We start from the raw sequence: 20,150 nt of genomic DNA, 5'->3' as shown, positions 1-20,150 counted from the left end.
CCGCATATGAACGTACACAACCCAACTGTCGCCAATGGCGGCTAGATTTTAAATGGTCGCAGTCAATTATTTTTGTGTGCATTTGCAACAATGTTATTCACAGACTGGAGCCCTGCAAAGGGCAATCAGATTAAACAGAAAGAATCATCATTCAAAAGCAAAAACAAGTACAGTATTTACAGTTGAAGGCTGTTGCCCCCATCTGGCTGCAAGTGATCGTTTATATTATTACTCAAAACTAGCACACATTGGTCACCCAGAAAAAATAAACACGGCAGAGGCTCCGGCTCATGCTTAGTGTTAAGACCTGCCATAGGCACTTTGTAGTCTAATTAACAGAGATGCTTTGCTTTTTGGTGGAACTACCCCTCAGCTCTCCAGAGCAATCAGCCCTCTATGGCTAAATTACAGAGAGAGAAAGAGATTGCTGAACAAGTGCCACAGATGTGTGTTCTTGTATCCGTGTGTGGTAGGGAATCTATGAATATGCATGACCCTTAAATAGGAGATTGAAATGTCATAAAGGGGTGGGGGAAGGGTCAGGAGAATTCACACGACACTAATGAGACAAATTAATCATCGAGGCGGCTTAGGGTGGGAGGATGGTGAAGGCACAATTTAACACCCCCACTCAGGCCAGCTCTAAGCCCTGCTTTAACTTCTTGGCTCTCACTGCAGAGAACGGAATGTTTTCTCCCTAGTTTGTGTCCCTAGGGCATTATCTGTATGCATCTGAATGTTTTCTCCCTAATTTGAGTCCCTAAGGCATTATCTGTATGCATGTATGTGCACATGTTTTCACACAAGGACCCAAACATAAATCATCTCACAAGCACTTAAGACCGCTGAGACATAAAGTGCTATTTTACCTCTTCTACATTTGATGCAGTCTTTGCAGAAGTCTCCATAAAGATCAGACCGTGTTCTCTGGCAAAGGCCTCTCCCTCCTCTTTCTTCACCTCTCTCCGTGACTCCAAATCACTGCCATGACAAACCAAGTCAGATTTTCTTTGATCAAACTAATCTGGATTGCAAACATTAACTTAAAATACTATACTGAATTAAACTGCATTTTCTGCATATTAAGGGTTACCTCCCCACTGAGTCAATTCCAAATTGTACCGATTGTTCTGTCAATAGATAATTAATCATTTTCAGCATACCTTTTTTTATTATTATTATTGTGAAATGTAAACTATGTCCATTTTACAGAAATCTTACGCAAATCTCATTTAAATTATGATGGCTTTCAGACACTCTGCTCTCTAGATTTCAGAAAGGGTTATTAAACATCATTTGACTACTGCTGTTAAACTGATGCTAGGTGTACTAAATACTATGTAAGGTGTCCTAAATAAAAAAAATGTTACACTAACCTTTTATTTCCAATGAGCATGATGACCATGTTAGAGTTGGAATGTTGACGAGCATCTTCTAACCAAGTAGTCAAGTGATTAAAGGTGTCCCTTCTGCACAAACAACGAACATTCACACAAACATTTTAATCTCAGTAATAATTGCATTGCACCCCTGCCACTAGAGTAGCAAAGACAAGTCAAGCAGAAAAGCTGACAGCAAATGTGACTGGTCTCACCTTGTGATGTCATAAACTAGGAGTGCCCCAGCCGCACCTCTATAGTAAGACCTGGTGATTGAACGGAAGGACTCCTGTCCGGCCTGGAACACATACACAATCACTACATCATCAGTCCTAGCCAGTTATCGGTCATTGTCAGGTGATGTCACACTCGTGAACACTTATTTTTTATTATAATTATTATACAGGGCTATAAAATAATTATTTTACTTCACTACAGCACTTATTTTTGGGGTTTGTTTCTTTGTACTTTACTCAACTGCAATGTCAACTAAATGGATATAGATTTAGAATGGAAAAAGGTACATTTAACAATTTGTAAGGCTTGAAAGTTAACATTACTCACTGTGTTTTTGCAGAAAATTTTAATTTCACTTCGGTGTGACTTGCAGTCTGAAAAGTGCAGCACTGTTTTAATACTTTTTCAGTATTAAAATATTTTTTAGCTGAATTATATTTGCTCAGTGTCTGTACTAATACTTTAGTATAATCTATGATTAATGTTAACACTTTTGGTCCCATGTTTTGAAGATAAAAACTTTTTCATGTTAATGCAGGTCAACCTGCATATGAGATGATGGAAACTAACCCAGACTGGGCACCCGCCCTCCATCTGGGTCACACAGAAATCTCTCATACCAACACTACACACTCGGCAAGACGAAGTAAGAGGGAGGAAAGAAAAAAAAAACACACTGCAGCCAGCTGAAGGAGGTGGTGAGCGAAACACTGAGGAGACACAAGAGGCTGATGGAGATGTTGTGCCACATGCTGAGGAGACACAAGCGGCTGGAGATGGTGAGCAACACACTGAGGAGGAGACACATGATGCTGTAGGACATGGCGAGCAACACACTGAGGAAGGGACCCACACAACTCAGGGGATGGCTGTGACACAAACAGAATGTAACTTATGTGTGCACAGATCTGCAGAAGTTAACCGCCTGTTGGAAGAAAACGTACAGCTGCGACGTGAACTTGATGAGCACAGGATGTCTGATAGTTTTTTTGGAGACAATGATGATAAAGTTAAGTACTACACAGGACTGCCAAACCTGGGAACCTTTATGGCCTTACTACATTTTTTGGTGCCTCATGTCAGACCAAAAGAAGAAAGTTCTTAGTCCATTTCAAATGCTTCTCATAACCTTTATGCGCCTCAGACTGGATCTGCCTGCACAATATCTAGCCCATCTCTTTCGTGTTTCCCCAAAGACAGTATACAGAACATTTCATGAAATTGTGTCATTTATGTATGCAAACCTGAGCCATTCCATCATATGGCCAGAAAGAGACACTTTACAAAAAATTATGCCTCACCAATTTGTGGAGTCCTTTGGACGCAGAGTAGCAGTGATCATTGACTGTTTTGAGATTTTCACAGAGAAACCATCAAATCTGAAACCATCAAATCTTCCAGCTACAAGCACAATCACACTATGAAATATTTGATAGGTATTACACCGAAGGGATCTATTTGTTTCATATCAAAAGGGTGGGGTGGCCGTACAAGTGATAAACACATTACAGAAAATAGTGGTTTTCTTGAAAAATTGTTGCCAGGGGACATTGTATTGGCTGATAGATGTTTTGATATAAAGGAAAGTGTTGGCATGTTGTGTGCAGAGGTCAAACTCCCAGCCTTTACAAGGGGTTACTGTCAGCTAGCTGCAAGAGATGTGGAGGAGACAAGAAAAGTAGCTCACCTAAGAATCCATGTTGAAAGAGTGATTGGAAATATTTGTCAAAAATATAACCTTTTAACAGGAACCATACACATCAACATGATCCTCCCATGTGAAGGTGAGGATATCACATTTTTAGATAAGATAGTCACTGTCTGTTGTGCGCTGACAAACCAATGTCCAACTGTAGTGTAGTACAGTGGTTTTCAACCCTTGTCGTGGGGTCCCATCATTTTGCACTTTTTTTTTTGTCTGATGTTCTGAAGTTAAACTTAATTTCAATGTATGCAACTTTGTTTGTACTCCTTCCACTGTGTCCATCTATTGCAATGTGCTGATGCTTTATCCTGCTCGACCAGCCTTGCATTAACAATAAAGCATGTTTGACAAATTTCATAAATGTATTTTTTTGTTTTTTATTCAATTTGACAGCTAAATAAAGTATGAAAACGAACACATTGGTAAGGCTTAATACTTGCATATTTTGACAATTACAATAGTGTTAACTGTTCAAATCACATGAACAGAATATTATATAATTTATATATTTGTGAATGCAAGTAATCACTAACATTAAAGTGCAGAAACTAACACTTTAGGTCATGCCTTTTTTTTTTAGCATTGTATGTTTTAAAACAAACATGTTTTTGATATGTCTAACCTGAACAGTGTCAACAACAATACTTTGAGAAAAACCTGAGTGTGTTTGCTTAAAGGAAAACATATAACATGCGAGACAGCAGCTTGGGCTTATGTGGAACAATGAGAACAGATCCAAATGTCTTCTTCGGCAGGTGCATGTTGTAGCCCCACACAAGTTAGATGAAACCACACAATTGTGCAGTTTTGGTTGTCACAGGCTACCATGTTGTCCTTGCTTTCTGGTCCACGGCAAATGCACCACAACTTTTATTTATTTTAGTTATCTTATTAGTTGTCTTAGTGTTATCTTATGTACTTCTACTCTTGCAATCTCTTTAATTCTCACTCAGTCAGTCGCGATAGCTCAAAAATGGCGCCGCGGTGATGTCACACACAACAAACCCACGTGTCTGACAAAGACCGATTAAGGAACAATCAGACGCCAACAAATGTCTATAATTTATGTTGTTTCTTAAGTCTGTGTAATACAATCCCTTCAAGCTGGTGGTGTACTGGATCCTCCAGCTCTAAAAGACCACAGTGCAAGACAAATTTCCATTTTGGAGCCAATGCTGAGAGCCTCTGGATTTTGGGGTACAGCAACTTCACATGCACGGACACACTGTCGACTCCCCATTCATACAATGTTTCTCTAGAGCACAGCATCTGTCCAATCAGCCAGCTCCAAGTGCATGGCCACCATTCAACAGAGTGACATGGCATAAGATGGCCCCTGGTCAACCCACCCCCTTTTGACAGCACGCAAATAAGCCAGGAGCACGAATTTGAATTCAATAACCCATTCCCTGGGGCAGCTGTTAACATTAGAGTTAATGGAGCCCATTGTGAATAAATTATGAATGACACCGTTATGCATGCCATCTGCTGGATTGGAAGGTTACAGGAAGGCCAGACATGCAGATTTCTCCTATTACTTCATCCGACACTCCCTCATTTTCTCTAGTTTTATCCCAGAACGCTTGAAATAACCTTGAAATAAATTATTTATGGTGCATTTAAAGACATGGTACAATCTTGATGACATCATTGTACCATGGCTACAAGAAACCACACCAAAACTACTACCACATGATTACCCCTAATTATCCTGACATAAGATGTTTCATAAGATAGCCTCACCCATGCCAATTGCCTATAAACATGAAAGCAAACTTGTCTTTATTTCAAAATAGACGATTCACTATTACATAAACATAACTGGTATAAGTCTCTTAATCTTAACTACTCTCTAAAAATGTATAAAACAAAACAAGTCACTAATAACACAAGCTATTAGTGTTTGGCAAATGCTCTGTTAGGGTGTGAGGAGTCCATGGTATAATGGACATGGCAGATATTTGTCTCCCTCTGCTGGCCAAAATGTTCATACACAGCAGGAACAATTTTCATTGTTCAACCTCTTTTCATGACTGCATTTCTTATACAAGGATAATTAAAATATCATAAATAAGATTTAAAATTAAGCTCAAAATGTTTATTACCACAAAAAATTATTTAGACTTGACCCTACTTAAATTTTAAAGCCAATATTGTTGTTATTGTAAGACACTTAACAATGGAAGTGAATGGGGCCAGTACAAAAACATTAAAATAAATACTTTTTAATAGTAGACTTAATAGTTCACAAGATCACAGTTTACTGGCCAATAACATTCAAATAAATTATTTTTTAAAGTGACTTAACAGTGTACACAAGATTACAGTTTACTACTATTATGTCGTAATGACAAAAATGTTGTAATATCAGATTCAAATTTACATAATTAAGGAAAGGAAGTGATTTTATCACAATAAAATAATGTTAACACATACTATGTTAACGTCTTGGGACTACTTTTGAAACGGTGTATTTTAATATTAATGGTCTAGCCTATTTTACTTCTACTGAAATTGCCTGGCTGTTACCGCAACTCTTGTTCAGATGAGTCAAAATTATTTTTAACGTGTTTAGCTTGTTTTATACCCGGAACATCCCTTTAATCAGGTCTCGTCATGATTATCTCAAAATATTTACTGCTTTATTGCAACAACATATATACATGCTGGCATAGCATTCAAGTCAATTTAGACAATGGCTTTGTCATTAAAATAGACATACACCCAGTTACATGTAATGTTTTGAAAAATAAAGCATTATATAAGCTGGCACATTTTGAAAGACACACACTGAAGTCTACATTAACCAGCAAACTATTTTGGCATACTCAGGTCCTTCTCAATAAATCTGAAATCATTGTTTACAGCCAATGAACAAAAGAAAAATTATACATTACTACTAGAGCTGTCATTTTAACATGTCAATTCAGTGTGAATAATGATATAAAATAAAAAAAATGGAAGTATGCAATTAATCATGTCCCCGGACCAAAATAAGGAATATTCCTTCCAAATGAGCAATTCTAGCATGGAGTAGCATCTGTTTTCTCCAGGGGGCAGTAAACGAAGCCCGCTGTATAGGCAATGCGCATCTTATAAAGACAGAGAACAAACCACACTTGCCGACAACAGACAACACACGATGAGAACATGTTCTTGTGTAAAAACGACATGGAGGGCAAATTCAAAGGCAGGGATCTCAAGACGTGTTTCAAACTTAGAAAATTGACACAGCAATCTAAAACCTTATGTTTATGATGCAAGTTTCAACAACTGAGACGGTCCAAAAGCATACGTCTGATGCAGATGTACATTGACAGGTCCTTAGACAAGCCCTTACAATAAATCTCGGACTGATTGACGAATTCAATTGCAAAATGGATTGCTGTGAAATGAATGGCTTATGTTCAATAATATGGAAATAAACAATACATTGCATTCTAAAGCCATTTTTGTATTCTTTTTTTAATGCTTCACTTGAGTGCCAAAATAATGTCATGCAATTTAATAATCTTTATTATATATATATATATATATATATATATATATATATATATATATATATATATATATATATATATATATATATATATATATATATATATATATTATTTAAATATATCTATTCATCATTAATCATTATATATTGAATTATTGTTATTTGAGGGACTTTCTCAGCAAATATTTAAGTATGTGATTAATTAATCGGCATTCTATGTAATCAATTCGATTAAAAATGTTATCGATTGACAGCCTTAATTGCTACATAAAGTTAACACATTTGAAGGAGTGTTTCAGGATGGTTTAAAGCAGAGCAACTAGCTTCCTGAAAAGTACATTTTCCCTAGGTTTTACGGTGTATGTTTCATTCTGTATTGAAGTTTAAGGTGCTGCACATAAATGCCCGGTCTACCAGACAGATATCACTAAAATAGGTGTCCTAAAATAACACCTATATTTGTGACAGCTCTAGGTTCTGTAAAATGAAAAAATAAACAAATCTGTCATGGGAGCAGCCCATGCTTTTTACTCAATCAGAAAACTAGCCAATCAGGAAAATTATCAGTCAGTCAATCATTTTGCATGTTTAGATTCACTGAAATGCTTTTGGAAGGCTAGGTTTTGGAGGATATGTGGTTGAATTAAGCAACATGCAATTGTTGGCAAAATGGTTAAATCTCTTACATGCCTTTTTAAAGTAGCTTTAATACCAATGGAAAACAGTCATGCTTCCTCATTGGCATAATTCTGTGTTGTCATTTTTGTATGGCCAAGACTGTTTAATGAGGAAACACATTCTTTCTCACCATTGTCTCTACAATAACAGAGTCATACATCACCACCTATCAGAATATCTACTAAATCTGGTGTGGTTCCATTCATATAATTTACTTAAGGCTTTGAAACCAACCTAATGTACCATATAAATGAACAAACTAAAATGAAAATAAACTAAAATAGATCTTATCTAGATGTATCTAGTTGCTTTTCTGCACAATTAAGGTGCATGATAAATTTGCAGGGTGCATCAGACGAAACAGTGAATGTAATCTTACCGTATCCCAGATCTGAAGTTTTATCTGTTTGCCATCTATAGTGATCATTCGCGCTCCAAATTCAACACCTATCAAGATAAATAAAGGCACAGCTTGATTCATAACACACACAACAGCACAGGGAATTGAACACATCGACTCTGATTTACATCAACACTACTAACTATAAAACATTCCTGATAGAAAACTGGACATTCTGGCCAATTTTATTTATTTATCTAGGCCTTATGAAATGTGCTCATCTGGAGTTGATTTATGAAGCCTGCCCATCCTCACAAAAATATTCATTATGTTCTTTTAGTAGGTTCCTTAAAAGGACTTTTGAAAGCAGACTGGCACCAACCTGTTTCCTGTGCAGATTAGAACGGTTTCCTGCGGTTTTAATTAATGAAGGAATATAATGAGCTTGGGTTAACGAGTCTTACCAATAGTGAGATCGTGCACTGGCTGGAAGCGCTTATCTGTAAACTGTAATAATAGGCAGGACTTCCCCACACCTGCAAAGCAAACACAGCGGGTCACATATGAATGGCCAAAATTACATTATTTGTATCACACTGCATTGAAATCATTTGTTGAGTCTTTATTTGAGAAACCTCAAAAATGTGATGAGGTTTTATCTGTAGTGATGCTAAATTGCCCTTCCCCTTTCACTCCATACATAATAGTCCAATACAACAGAAAAAATGTTTTTAATTAAACCATCTCACGCTACTGCTGAGAAAATAGGAGGATAAAAATGAACGTTCACACACTGAGATCAATAGGCCAGACAACAGCATGTAACACCAATTACCAGATGGATTGATAGCATAGACAAAGATATGTCATATACAACCCCTTTTTCTTAACCATTTCTGTATTTCAATATTCAATCTGTAATGGTTATTTAAAAAATTATATGGTTTAAACACACACACACACACACACACACACACACACACACACACACACACACACACACACACACACACACACACACACACACACACACACACACACACACACACATCTAGAAAACAAAAGCACAAAATCTGCAATGCAATATCTCTAGCACCCAAATTACCTCTATGACTTCAAATAATCTTCTGCAGTCATCTGCAGTGTTTTTGCTTTGCAATTTGTAGTTTGAACTAGACATTTGGCCTTTTACAAAATTTCACTAGTTAAATTACTTGGATATTTATTATTCTATAAAGTAGGCTAATTGAGCAAAATCTTCAAACCAAGACAGTTTACATAATTGGCAAAACCAAATAAACCCATCCCCCCAAATTAGATTTGAGGATCTGCCAAGATCCACAAACAGGTTAAATGTTTAGGAATAAGCGTTACCACGAGCAACACTCGTTGCTAAGCAAGCAAGCAAGCCACATTCAAATAGTGCTCACAAGAGAGATGTATGGAGACAACATAATGATGAAATTAGACAATGTGCAATGTGCAGATTCACCTGCAGCAAACACTATAACGTTATACATTTGCAGAACAATATGGTTTCTAACTAGGAACATGAACAAACAAACAAACAAAAACAGGCTTTAAAGCTTTGTTATGGCCCGTTTGTCTTCTGAGAATAATGGATGACAACATATATAATCTAAAAACAGCTGGTTACTATTGCTTTAATCTAACTCTGTACTATACTGTCCAGTTGAGTTGTGGCATACATCTGAAATCAAACAAACAAATAAAAAGACTTTGAACCAAAGGGGTTAATCTAATCTTTAGGGGTGAGGATATTACGATGGTAATCAGCCACAACACTCAAACACTTACCAATGTTGGTTAAAAAAAAAAAACAAGTGTTTGAAATAAATCTCTGCTGTTCTCAGCACTTAAGTAGACTCACTAGCTTGTACTATACAATAACTCAATCGAAATTTGGTTAGGTAGCTCTGCTTTTTGGGCTGCAATAATAAAGTTTGCAATTCCAGCATCCACATTCATCAGTAACTAATCATGAAGAGTAAATTATAGCAGTCCACGTAGGTCTACTCATGTTGAATCAAAATTGCAATAATTATTCTATTTAACTAGTGTTTTTGTTGCAGTTAAGCATTGTAACATATTAGTTAGGGCTGGGCGATATGGCCAAAACTGTTATCACGATAATCTTTTTCATATTGTTCGATATTGATATTTATCACGATATACATTTACACATTCCACTCTCTTTTTTTATTTTTAAAGTTGATGGAAGAAAATTTTTTATTCTAAACAGTCAAAATGGTCTCTACAAAACTACACAGGGGGTCCAGAGACAGCCAAAGCAGTGGGGTCTGTGGGATCTTTTACCAAATATTAAAATATTTATAGTTTATCAATTGAAAATGAATGTTAAAAGATCATCTGTTTGTTCTGAAGCATAGTGACAGCAGTCCAGTATTTGTTGGAATATTTTTACATTAAAATGAAATATTTGTTATATTTCTTTAGATTCAGATACCCAAGTATGGGGCATAGAAGCCCTTGTAACTGTGGAATGATGCTGAATGTGGGTTCAGGGGTGTCCCGAGAGAAAATCTAGAATTTTTTTTATTTAAAAAAACATTTGTATATTTTCATTAAAGTGAGAGACTAGTCTACCAACTAGTAATTTTAGTCTTTCATTGTAATCCATTCCATACATCTAATTAATTTTCACAAAATTAGAACAGAAACCGATTTGTTTATTATTAAAGGCTCGTAACATGCTGATTAATAAAGATAAATTTCGAAGAGAAAAAAGTTTTGGGCAAAAAGGTGCTTTGAAACCACGTTAACTCGTGCGGTGCTTCATGTCTACACACATACAGGGAAAAAAAGAGGCAACGTGTGCGGAGCGGGACAGGACAGAAATGATGCATGTTTGGTGCTAGAGAACAATATTCAAGATTACAGCGCAGAAAGATCAGAGCTGTTGTCCACATCACTGTTGTTCTGTCGCGCTCTTCACTAGAGACGATGAGCGGGCGCAACCGTTGTCATGAAGTCTTGCGGTTCGGATGGAATCAATCCGGTGTCTGACATAACCTAATTGTTAGCAAGGCAGCTAGCATTAGCAAGTTCATCCAGTCTGACCCTATGTTACCACTGGCGTAATTCCTATGAAAGCTGAGCATCATGCTTGCAAGGTGGATCGTAGGATTGGCAGCGGTGCGGAGCAAGCTCTCTCCTAGCGCTGTGAGCGCCTTTGAGCGGATTTCATCAGCCCCAGTGGAAACGCAGCCTGAGAAATCTGAACTGCTTGGGTTTTAGCGACACGCAGTAAAAATTTAAGGTAAATCTTTTTTAATTGCAGCACGCATGAAATCACACATAATACTTAGGCCACGTCCACACTAAACATCATTTTCAAATGTATCCTGATTAATGTGGACATAGCCTTATGGCACTTTTCCACTGCACGTTACGGTTCGACTCGCCTCAACTTTACTCGCTTTAAGTTTCTGAGCTTGCATTTCTACTGCAGTTTAGTGCCATCTCAATATGTGTGGGATTATAGGCTGATCAATATAGATGCACCACCTCTACTGCAGTGACATCATTTAAAACACGACACAAACTGACCAAAACAATAAAGGCCGCCATCTTGATTGTTTTGGTTGGATAGATCATGACTAAAAATGCATCATCATTTTCCAAACAACAACCCGAAAAGGTAGTTTTCAAATGTATCCACTTTGGAGTGCGTTTTCAAAAAGCTTAGTTTTCGCAGACAAAACCCTCTGTGTGGACGGAAAGCCAAAACGGAGAGAAAAAGATGTGTTTTAAAACTAAAATGTATTAGTGTGGACTAGGCCTTAGAAGCAAGCTTCCAGTAGCTGGTCAACTAAATAAAGTGATGCTTTCAAGCAGAGTATAGAGTTAACATAACTAAATGTACCATCCTCCATCGTGGCCGAGTTCATGGCACTCTCCCTCCCATTGCTCACCGGTTTAGATAGCGTCCATTTGGTCGAGCCACTTACACTTTTCTTTGATGGTTTTTTACTTTTCCCTACACTGTTGGTAGGTCCGGTGGTAGCCAAGTGCGGCCAACAGTTGAGACACTTCCTGAGAGACTTTGTTTCGTTCATCGCTAACGAGTGGACCGTCTGCACATCATTTATTCACCATGACGTGGTTTTGCGCACAGCCATTTCTTTTTTCACAATTCGAAAGTTGTGTTAACAAATGATACTGTTATCGCTGTAGCTAACTTTAAAACTAGCAGGTTGATGTCGCGTGTCGGAAATCCAGTGACGCTGGTAGTGACGATTCTCCCTGACCAATCAGTGATCTGCAGGATTTTGACGTCACATTTAGTATCGGCTCGGCTCGCTTGGAACCTTGACCGAGGTGGTACTAAAAAAGTATCAGGTACCAGACACTATCCCCCAAAAGGAAAGTGGAAAACCCCCAAAAAAACAAGCAGAGTCAAGTGGTACCATGCAGTGGAAAAGCCCTTTCAGTGGCCTGCACAGACCTCGGCAGGGGATGAATCATAAAAAGGGCAACATTGCATTTTTCTTTTATTATATATATATATATATTCACTTCAAATTTGTTTATTTTTCTTTAATCACAAATAGCCTATACTGTTATCTTTCTCACAAGAAGTACCATCGTATTACAACGTTTTTTTTTTGTCATGGTCCATGGTAATACCGTGTTTTTGATAAAACAGTGATATTTTTTGACCTTGGAGGGCTCTAATTCTTTTTCTGGTCCGATCACATTTCTGATCACTTTCTCTCATATCTCCTGCCTCACTTGATCCTGTTATCTCTGTAGCTTTCACTCTGACCTCATCATTCTTTATAGAACTGGCAATTTCTATTAGGTACACTCATGTACTTGTACTCGTAAAAATGCTCAGATACCAAAAACCGATACCATCTGACGTAAGAGTGTCATTATGTAAACATTCAGCGCACAGATTAAAATCACATCATGTCCTACTGAGATTATTTAACAGCAAAAGCTGTGATTTAATTAGATAAATAGATTGTTGTGCTGACATAGAGACACAAACTTCTCATACATTTAAGAGATCCTTGGCTCATACACGGAAAACACTATAATGAGCATCAAATATTCTGTTTGTAGCAGATGACAGCAGGCAGAGCTCTAATTTTTAAGCATGAGTCATATACAGACTAAATATTTATTTATACAGTAGCTTTTTGCAGTTTAATAATTACTGTGATTCACACAGAGACCTGCTTTTCCAGATTGGGAATCTGCTGTCATTAGGTCAGAGCTCCTTGGTCTAACAACACAGAAACAATTCAAAATAAAATCTGCCATGAAAAAAGTATGACAAATAGATCACGACTGTATAGTTATGTAATATATAATATTATACTATTACTACTAATATTAAATCAATAGTAACTGTGTTATATTTAAGTAATATCTCACATCTGTGACGCTCTATTATGCAGCACTTTATTTCACAAAAATAACTTGTTGAATTTAGGATTGTGCTGTAAGGTTCTGTATAAAATCACTTCATTTGATAAAAACATATTTCATGTTTAAAATTCATTGTTACCGTACGTTCACACCAGAGGCGGCGAGAGCGTCAAATCGACCGGAAGTCATTCATTTTTAATGACAGCCAGCGTCTCTCGGCGGCGAGAAGCACCGCGGCACATCTTGGGCGGCGTGGGCGTCAGATGGAAGTTCAAGCGCAGTCAACATTATGGTAATGAGCTGTGACGCGGTTCGGCAGCAACCTATTGGAATATAGACGTGCTACGCTCAAACGAAGTCTAGAGAACATAACCGTGTAAACTTTGGTTCCCACCAAACATTCGTTCCGAAGATAAAATGGAGGAGAAACTAATTATTGCCGTGACGGGTTTCCCTGTAATATATGACCAAGACCACAGTTATTATTACAAATGTATTTTATTTTGATAACAAACAACTATAATTTTAATTACTTTCTGCCATCGATCGATTTCTTATTTTCACATTTTAAAGAGTTCATGAGGATATACGCTACTTGTGATAGGTCGGCAAAAAGTAAATGTCTGGATGTTTAAATTGCGGCCCCTTTAAATATAGTCCACAAAACAAAGCATTCTGAACAAACGTTGCCACCTATTTCAACTACGTCAGAGCGTCCACGAGCGTCCTCGAGCGTCGAAGGCAGGGTAGCCACAGCAAATTTTTACGCTCTCGCCGCTTCTGGTGTGAACGTACAGTTATACTTTCATTTGATCACAATTTTTATGATAAAATTTAAATAAACTGCTGATACGGAGTTCATAAATAAACATGTATCCGACTTGGTATCGGCGAGTACAAAAAAAAATATTGGTAAAAAAAAATGGTATCTGAACATCCCTACTTTCTAAAGTACTTTCACTTAATTTTTTTTAAACTATAAATATAATGCCCTTTTACTATAATCTGGAATTAATATTTAGGACCTTAAAGCAATAATGTGGCAGAATCATTGTACAATTACGGTATCGAGATAATACATGGTAATTCCATAGTACTTTTTTTTATTGATTATTCTAACGGCTTACTAGTATAAACACACGTAAATAAACCACTGGCTTTGGCTGATTCGGAAAGCTCCTTCATTTTATGATTATATTGTATACAAGATGTATCTAATTTCGTTCTAGTCTTAAAGCGACGCAAATGCTCATATTATAATTAGTACAATTATCAGATTCCAGAAGTAAAAATCCCATGAATTTTTTCCATAGCCGAATGGATTTTAACAATAATTTATAAACCTATAAGCTCCAAGTATGCTTCAGTTTTGTACGGTTGAAAGGCGAGACTTTAGAATTATACTTTATTTGACCATGCGCATACACAGGCGGTATGCACATACATGCTACGAGAGAAACTGAATTAATTCTGCTCAGGAGTTGACACATAAAGATGCCTTTATAGTCATTCAGACTCAAGCTGTACAAATGCAGGCATCTCCTGACCTCCTCACACACGCTCTTGATGTACACATTCACAATTTTTTGTTTCCACATTAGTCTTGTGTATTTTAGCAGCGATTAGATATTTTTCTAGCACTTCTTAGTGACGGCAATAGCCCAAATGTGAGTGTTGCCACCTTGTGGACCCACTAATTATTGCAAATAATGTCAGGTCCACTCACATTATTATCCTTAATAAAGAGTATTTGACTAGTAGTTCAAACAACCGACCGACTAGTCGAATATGAAAATTAAGGTGCCTAGAAACATTATGGATCTAAATAAATTAAGTAAACAACAAATAATCATGCAAACAGAAATCTGAGTATACCTGATGTAACGTGAGTTGCGGCAGACAGTGTGTGGAGCAATAGAGACAGTTTGAGCAATTATGCACGCTCTTAGTTTTAGCCTACTTCATTCAACACGCACGCTCTCGATGACAATCAAACACGTGCGCCCTCTCTCAATCTCTCATCAGTCACTCATCCAAACTATTTTAAGAACCCCAATTTAAATCAGATAGATAGATATGTTTGTCACAATACCACTAATAACAGAAATAACAGCACCACGTCTTCACACAGTTGATTAATAATTAGTGATTTTCATTACAATAAAATGTCAATGACAGTAAACAAATCATAGATACTAATCATCTCTCTTTTTGGAGTGGTTTTGGAGCTTGTAATGGATACATCTCTCTTAATTTTAATGTATCTCTGCTGTGAGTGAAGCTAAAATGGTTTGTACAGGTTGCCAGTATGTCACAATTATCTTAGTGACAACAGAACAATTCATAACAGTCATAACATTTCACAATAAATGCAAATTTAATGTAATTTTACAGCGTATAATTTAACATATCATTTCAGCATATATCTTGCAAAAGTTTGGTAAACGTTACTTTTAAAAGAAACATCAGTGATTGGTATCAGGCCCAACAGTGTTAAAATATAGGTGATCGGTATTGGCCTCATATCTCCTGAATGGTGCAGGTTTTGATCTTCTATTGGTGACGAGTTTGCTTGTCATACAGATTCGCAAAGTTCATCAAACTCGAACTTACATCCATGGAGGAACGCAATATTTCTTTGCATGAGCTTGCGTTTCTAGTCTCATGCATTCAGATGCGTTTCAGTGGGAGTGAATGTGGCGCAAAGTGTAGTATGACCGCAGCTTAAGTCGCCTACAATAAAAGCATCTGCTACATGAAAAAAATCAAGCAAAAGTTAACCTTTTCCAAAGTCTTTTATTATCAGTTTATGCCTTCAAGTATGAACACAGACTAGGCCGGATGCAATCTCACCATGCAATGACTAGCCACATTGGGTTTCAGATGAGCATCATCTGACCTCAATTGAGCAACATGCAAAGAGACAACATAAAAACACAACATTTCTGAGCACTACTGCCAGAAAGTGATGTAAAGTCTTTACCACAATAATTCAAACACAAGGCTTTGACTACTGTTTGATCATTATACGAAATGCTGTAGGATATGTTTTTGACCAAGCACTTTGACCAAGTAATGATTGGGTAGATGCTGAAAAACACTTAAACTGATCATTGGATGTTACAATAAAGGTTAGGCTAATTCCTAATAATGGAGGATTAGCTCATATATTTTAGAAGTTCAGTAAAGATGCTTAAATCTAAAGAAAAACTAATTATTTGTTTAGGTTCAATCTCCCATTTTAATTTTTTTTATCACCACTCCATCTCCATAAGACACAGAAAAGTAACTTCCCTGGCAACGAGGAAAGCCATTTCATTCTGTTGATGAAAATCTTGTTAAAAGGTCACATTTACAGCACATAGACCCCAGTTTCAAACCAGATTTGACGACACCAACAAAGAAGTCTTATTTATGATGTTTTTAAAGCAATAGACACCCTTGGCTCAACATTATAGAGTTGAATCTTCTAGACCTTACATTCTTGTTAACAGGTCTATACATTTGTTTAAAAATAATAATAATAAAAAAAAAATCACAACAGGTGTTTATGAAACCTGGCATTATAAGGCAAAAACAACAGATGCAATTAGGAACTGTTAGGTTCCATGTTAGGAGATAAAAATTATATTTATATGCACACCCTAAAGATTGTAAACTTTTGAACAATATTACTTTTTTTAAGTGCAGTTCTGAACGCCACGTATTGATATTACTGATATAGCATATTGATGAAAACTCAGCTGTGAAAAATACACTATCCTCTGAGCATAGCTAGTTAAATAAGACATAACCCAGTTTAAAGGTAGAAATCCATCGTGTCTAGTTGACGTATCTCTGTGGACAGGCCTACACTGAAAAACATTACATATTGTATGATACTGACTGATCAATATGAGGCTTAGTGACAAAAACATGAGGCATATATACAATGCTAATTGATTACAGAGTGTTTTACTCGTCTGAAAAAAGCAATTCAGTGAACGCCGTTTTCAGATAGGGTAAATAACTGCTAGCGGTGTTGGCTAATCAGCTAGGATGTTGTGGCCTTTAGCTGGGGTTTGAAAAAAAAAACATTTCAGTAAAACAACTGGAGCCAGATGCCCTGACATGCACACAGCATGTTGCTAGACATTCAACACGTCATGCTTCTGAAAAGTACAGATGATGCTGTTGTTGTTATTAAGGGAGACTGCTCATATGAAGCAATATTTAGCTTGCCTGCTAGCTCCCCCATCCAGACTGAGCGAAGCAGCGGAAAACAAGACAGTGAGTCTTATAACGGCACACTGATGCCATGACATGAAGCACACGCTTAGGATGTGATTTTATAAACGGGATAAATGTTTGCCTATAAGAGCTACTGAGGTAGATGGAAAGGCAGAGGAAAAAACACCCTGTCAGTTCTCCCAGCCCCTCGCGTCTCTGCTTGAACCACGTCATTGACTCCAACACTGCGGAAATAACAGACTCACACACGCTGCTTACCCGTGTCTCCGATTATGATGTATTTGAAGAGGTACGCGTACGCCATGGCCAATCGGTCCTGTATCAACCTATTTGGCCTTTTAAAATGGCTCCTTGAACCTAAAACCGCAGTGAAAGTGTATGAGATATATGTCTCCGCTAAGCCAGCCCTTTTCTCTCTTCGACGGGAAGGAACAATAAACACCTCGAGCTTCAGCCGGCCTACGTCACACGTCCCGCCTTCGCCACGCAAGCAGAACAGAAGGAGCTCCCGTCTGGGCCTCACCGGAAGTTTACTCACCTAACCCTGAAAGGACAGGCTAGTTAGGGCAGAGGGATATCCCTAGACCGAAGGTTGAGGGGTTTTATATTTACATGTGGCCACTTTTACAAGTGAATAATTATTATTCTAAAGCCTTAAAGATGCAATATGTAATATACTTACAGTACTAAAGCATAAAATGATCAGAATATGTTATCATTATCCGATTCCGAAAACAATACTATAGCCTATATTTTACACAGCGTGCTGCAGCCATAGAAGCCAGCAGTACATCTAGCTAACACTGACAGAGGTTTAAATTATAGAGTTATAATTTACAAACAATAAAAACTTTGCTAACGTATACTTCAGCTGATCAACTTACAGTGTAAGGCTCGCCGCTTGCCATTGTCAGTTTGCTCGTTCCTGTTGCGTGTCCTCAACCTGGCAACCCACGTGAGCTTTGAGTCTGGGGAGGAGGGGGCGGGGGAGAAAACTCTCTCCAATATTTTGAATTTGGATTGCAGTACCCATTTTAAACGCTTGATATCAATGTTACATATTGATCCTTTAAGTAAAAGTGATAGTAAATTTACCCATTAACTCCTGAGTGTCCATTGAATACATGATGGAATGAGCATCTCTAACAATGAAGCCTATTTACAATCCAAAAAACGCTGTATCTTAAAGGAATAGTTCACACAAAAATGACAATTCTCTCATTATTTACTGTCACTTGTGTTATGTCATCTCAAACACGGAATACTTTCTTCCTTCCGCGGAAAACAAACAAAGAAAGCAAAGATATTAGGCTCGCCTTAGATGCCAAACGCATCGCCTTGAAAGTAGTTGAGAGTTATGAAGGTAAAACTGTGCCTAAATTATTTGCATGCCCAAAGTAAGATTTGTGAAAGCATAAAATAAATTGCATGCTCACAGAACGTTTTGTAAAGATGTAAATCAAGTTGCAAGCATAAGAAAAAAATATTAGCAATACTTTAAAGGTTCAATATGTAAAATTTTCATGTAATATTCACCTTTTTATATTCAAATGTGTGAACGGCTTGTAACGCAACTTAAAAAATTTGCCCTTCCTAGGTTGTCTTTTAAAGCCTGTAGACTGATTTTCATGCGAAGGGAGCCGGCCGCATTTGCTGGGAAAATCCATATATGAGCTCTGGAGAGCCTTGTCTCAGTGCTTTTCTTCCGCTATTCAACAGCAACAACAAACTGCAACACTATGGTAACATTATGATGGAATCCATCTAACGTCCATCTCCCAGCACAACACAGACTCGTACACAAACTCAGAGTAGGCCAAAAAAAATTACCTGCTGAATCCCATCTGGCTAAGCAGAAATATGATCGTGGCCAAGCGAAAACTAGAGTGAAAATCGGCAGAGCATTTGATTCCTGGACCTTCGTTCAGTTTTGGGGATCAAAACTGCCCCTAAATTGGAATTCTTGTTATTGGACAGGTAAGCTTCTATAATTGCTAACTTGATCTGGCCTGCACAGTGGCTGTCATAAACAATGTTAATCTGTAATTATTCAGCCAGGTAAACTACATGAAATGAATGTTAGACAATGTTCAAGATAATGCAAAAAGACCCATTCATTAGTGTAACGTAACTTGGTTATACAGAAAATATATACATTCTATTATTATAAAACAATAGCACATAGATACATCAAAATGATAGTTGTGATGGAATCACATCAATACTGAATCGTGTCAACATATTTATAATGTACAGTCTATGTTAGAAATAGCTATTGTCATTATCCACCAAGTGTAGCTAACAGCTATTGATGAAGCTGGCTAGCTAGCTAATGCCAACAAAGGCTATTGTATAAATGCAGTCAATGTATCATGCAAAGAAAAGTGATTATTTCAAACCACAGTCTCTTATAGTCAGGCCTATATCCACATTTTGTTTTAGCCCTGTTCCAGCACTGGAGAGTCAAATCTAATATGCAGTCTCAAAGTTTGTAGTAAAACAATCATAAATGTGTAATTTTAATTATGCTACCTCATCTGTCAGCATGATGTTGGTGAAAAAAATAAAGTCACGTTGTTTCACGTCGTCTCTTTGTACGTTACGCCATTGTTTTGGCCGATGCGGGCTTCCCTATGGAGTGTGTGCAAGCGATCACGAGCA

At 37.3% G+C, this 20,150-nt stretch overlaps 1 protein-coding gene across 1 annotated transcript in view; it reads right to left on the bottom strand.

Annotated features, from left to right (window-relative positions):
* LOC127648575 (ras-related protein Rab-2A) overlaps nt 1-17,956 on the bottom strand; it is a 26,796-nt gene extending 8,840 nt beyond the window's left edge. Inside the window, exons 1-6 of the mRNA XM_052133220.1 lie at nt 17,748-17,956; nt 8,303-8,374; nt 7,878-7,945; nt 1,595-1,677; nt 1,377-1,469; nt 870-981 (exon numbers count right to left, since the gene is read on the bottom strand). Of these exons, the coding sequence (XP_051989180.1) occupies nt 870-981; nt 1,377-1,469; nt 1,595-1,677; nt 7,878-7,945; nt 8,303-8,374; nt 17,748-17,793 (474 nt within the window). The 5' untranslated portion in view covers nt 17,794-17,956. The remainder of the gene's footprint in view (nt 1-869; nt 982-1,376; nt 1,470-1,594; nt 1,678-7,877; nt 7,946-8,302; nt 8,375-17,747) is intronic.
* Between the last annotated feature and the right edge of the window lie 2,194 nt (nt 17,957-20,150).

Source organism: Xyrauchen texanus, chromosome 9 (genome assembly GCF_025860055.1).
Source record: "Xyrauchen texanus isolate HMW12.3.18 chromosome 9, RBS_HiC_50CHRs, whole genome shotgun sequence".
Taxonomy (NCBI): domain Eukaryota; kingdom Metazoa; phylum Chordata; class Actinopteri; order Cypriniformes; family Catostomidae; genus Xyrauchen; species Xyrauchen texanus.
Note: the sequence above shows the minus strand (reverse complement) of the source record. Positions and strands in the feature narration are given on the sequence as shown.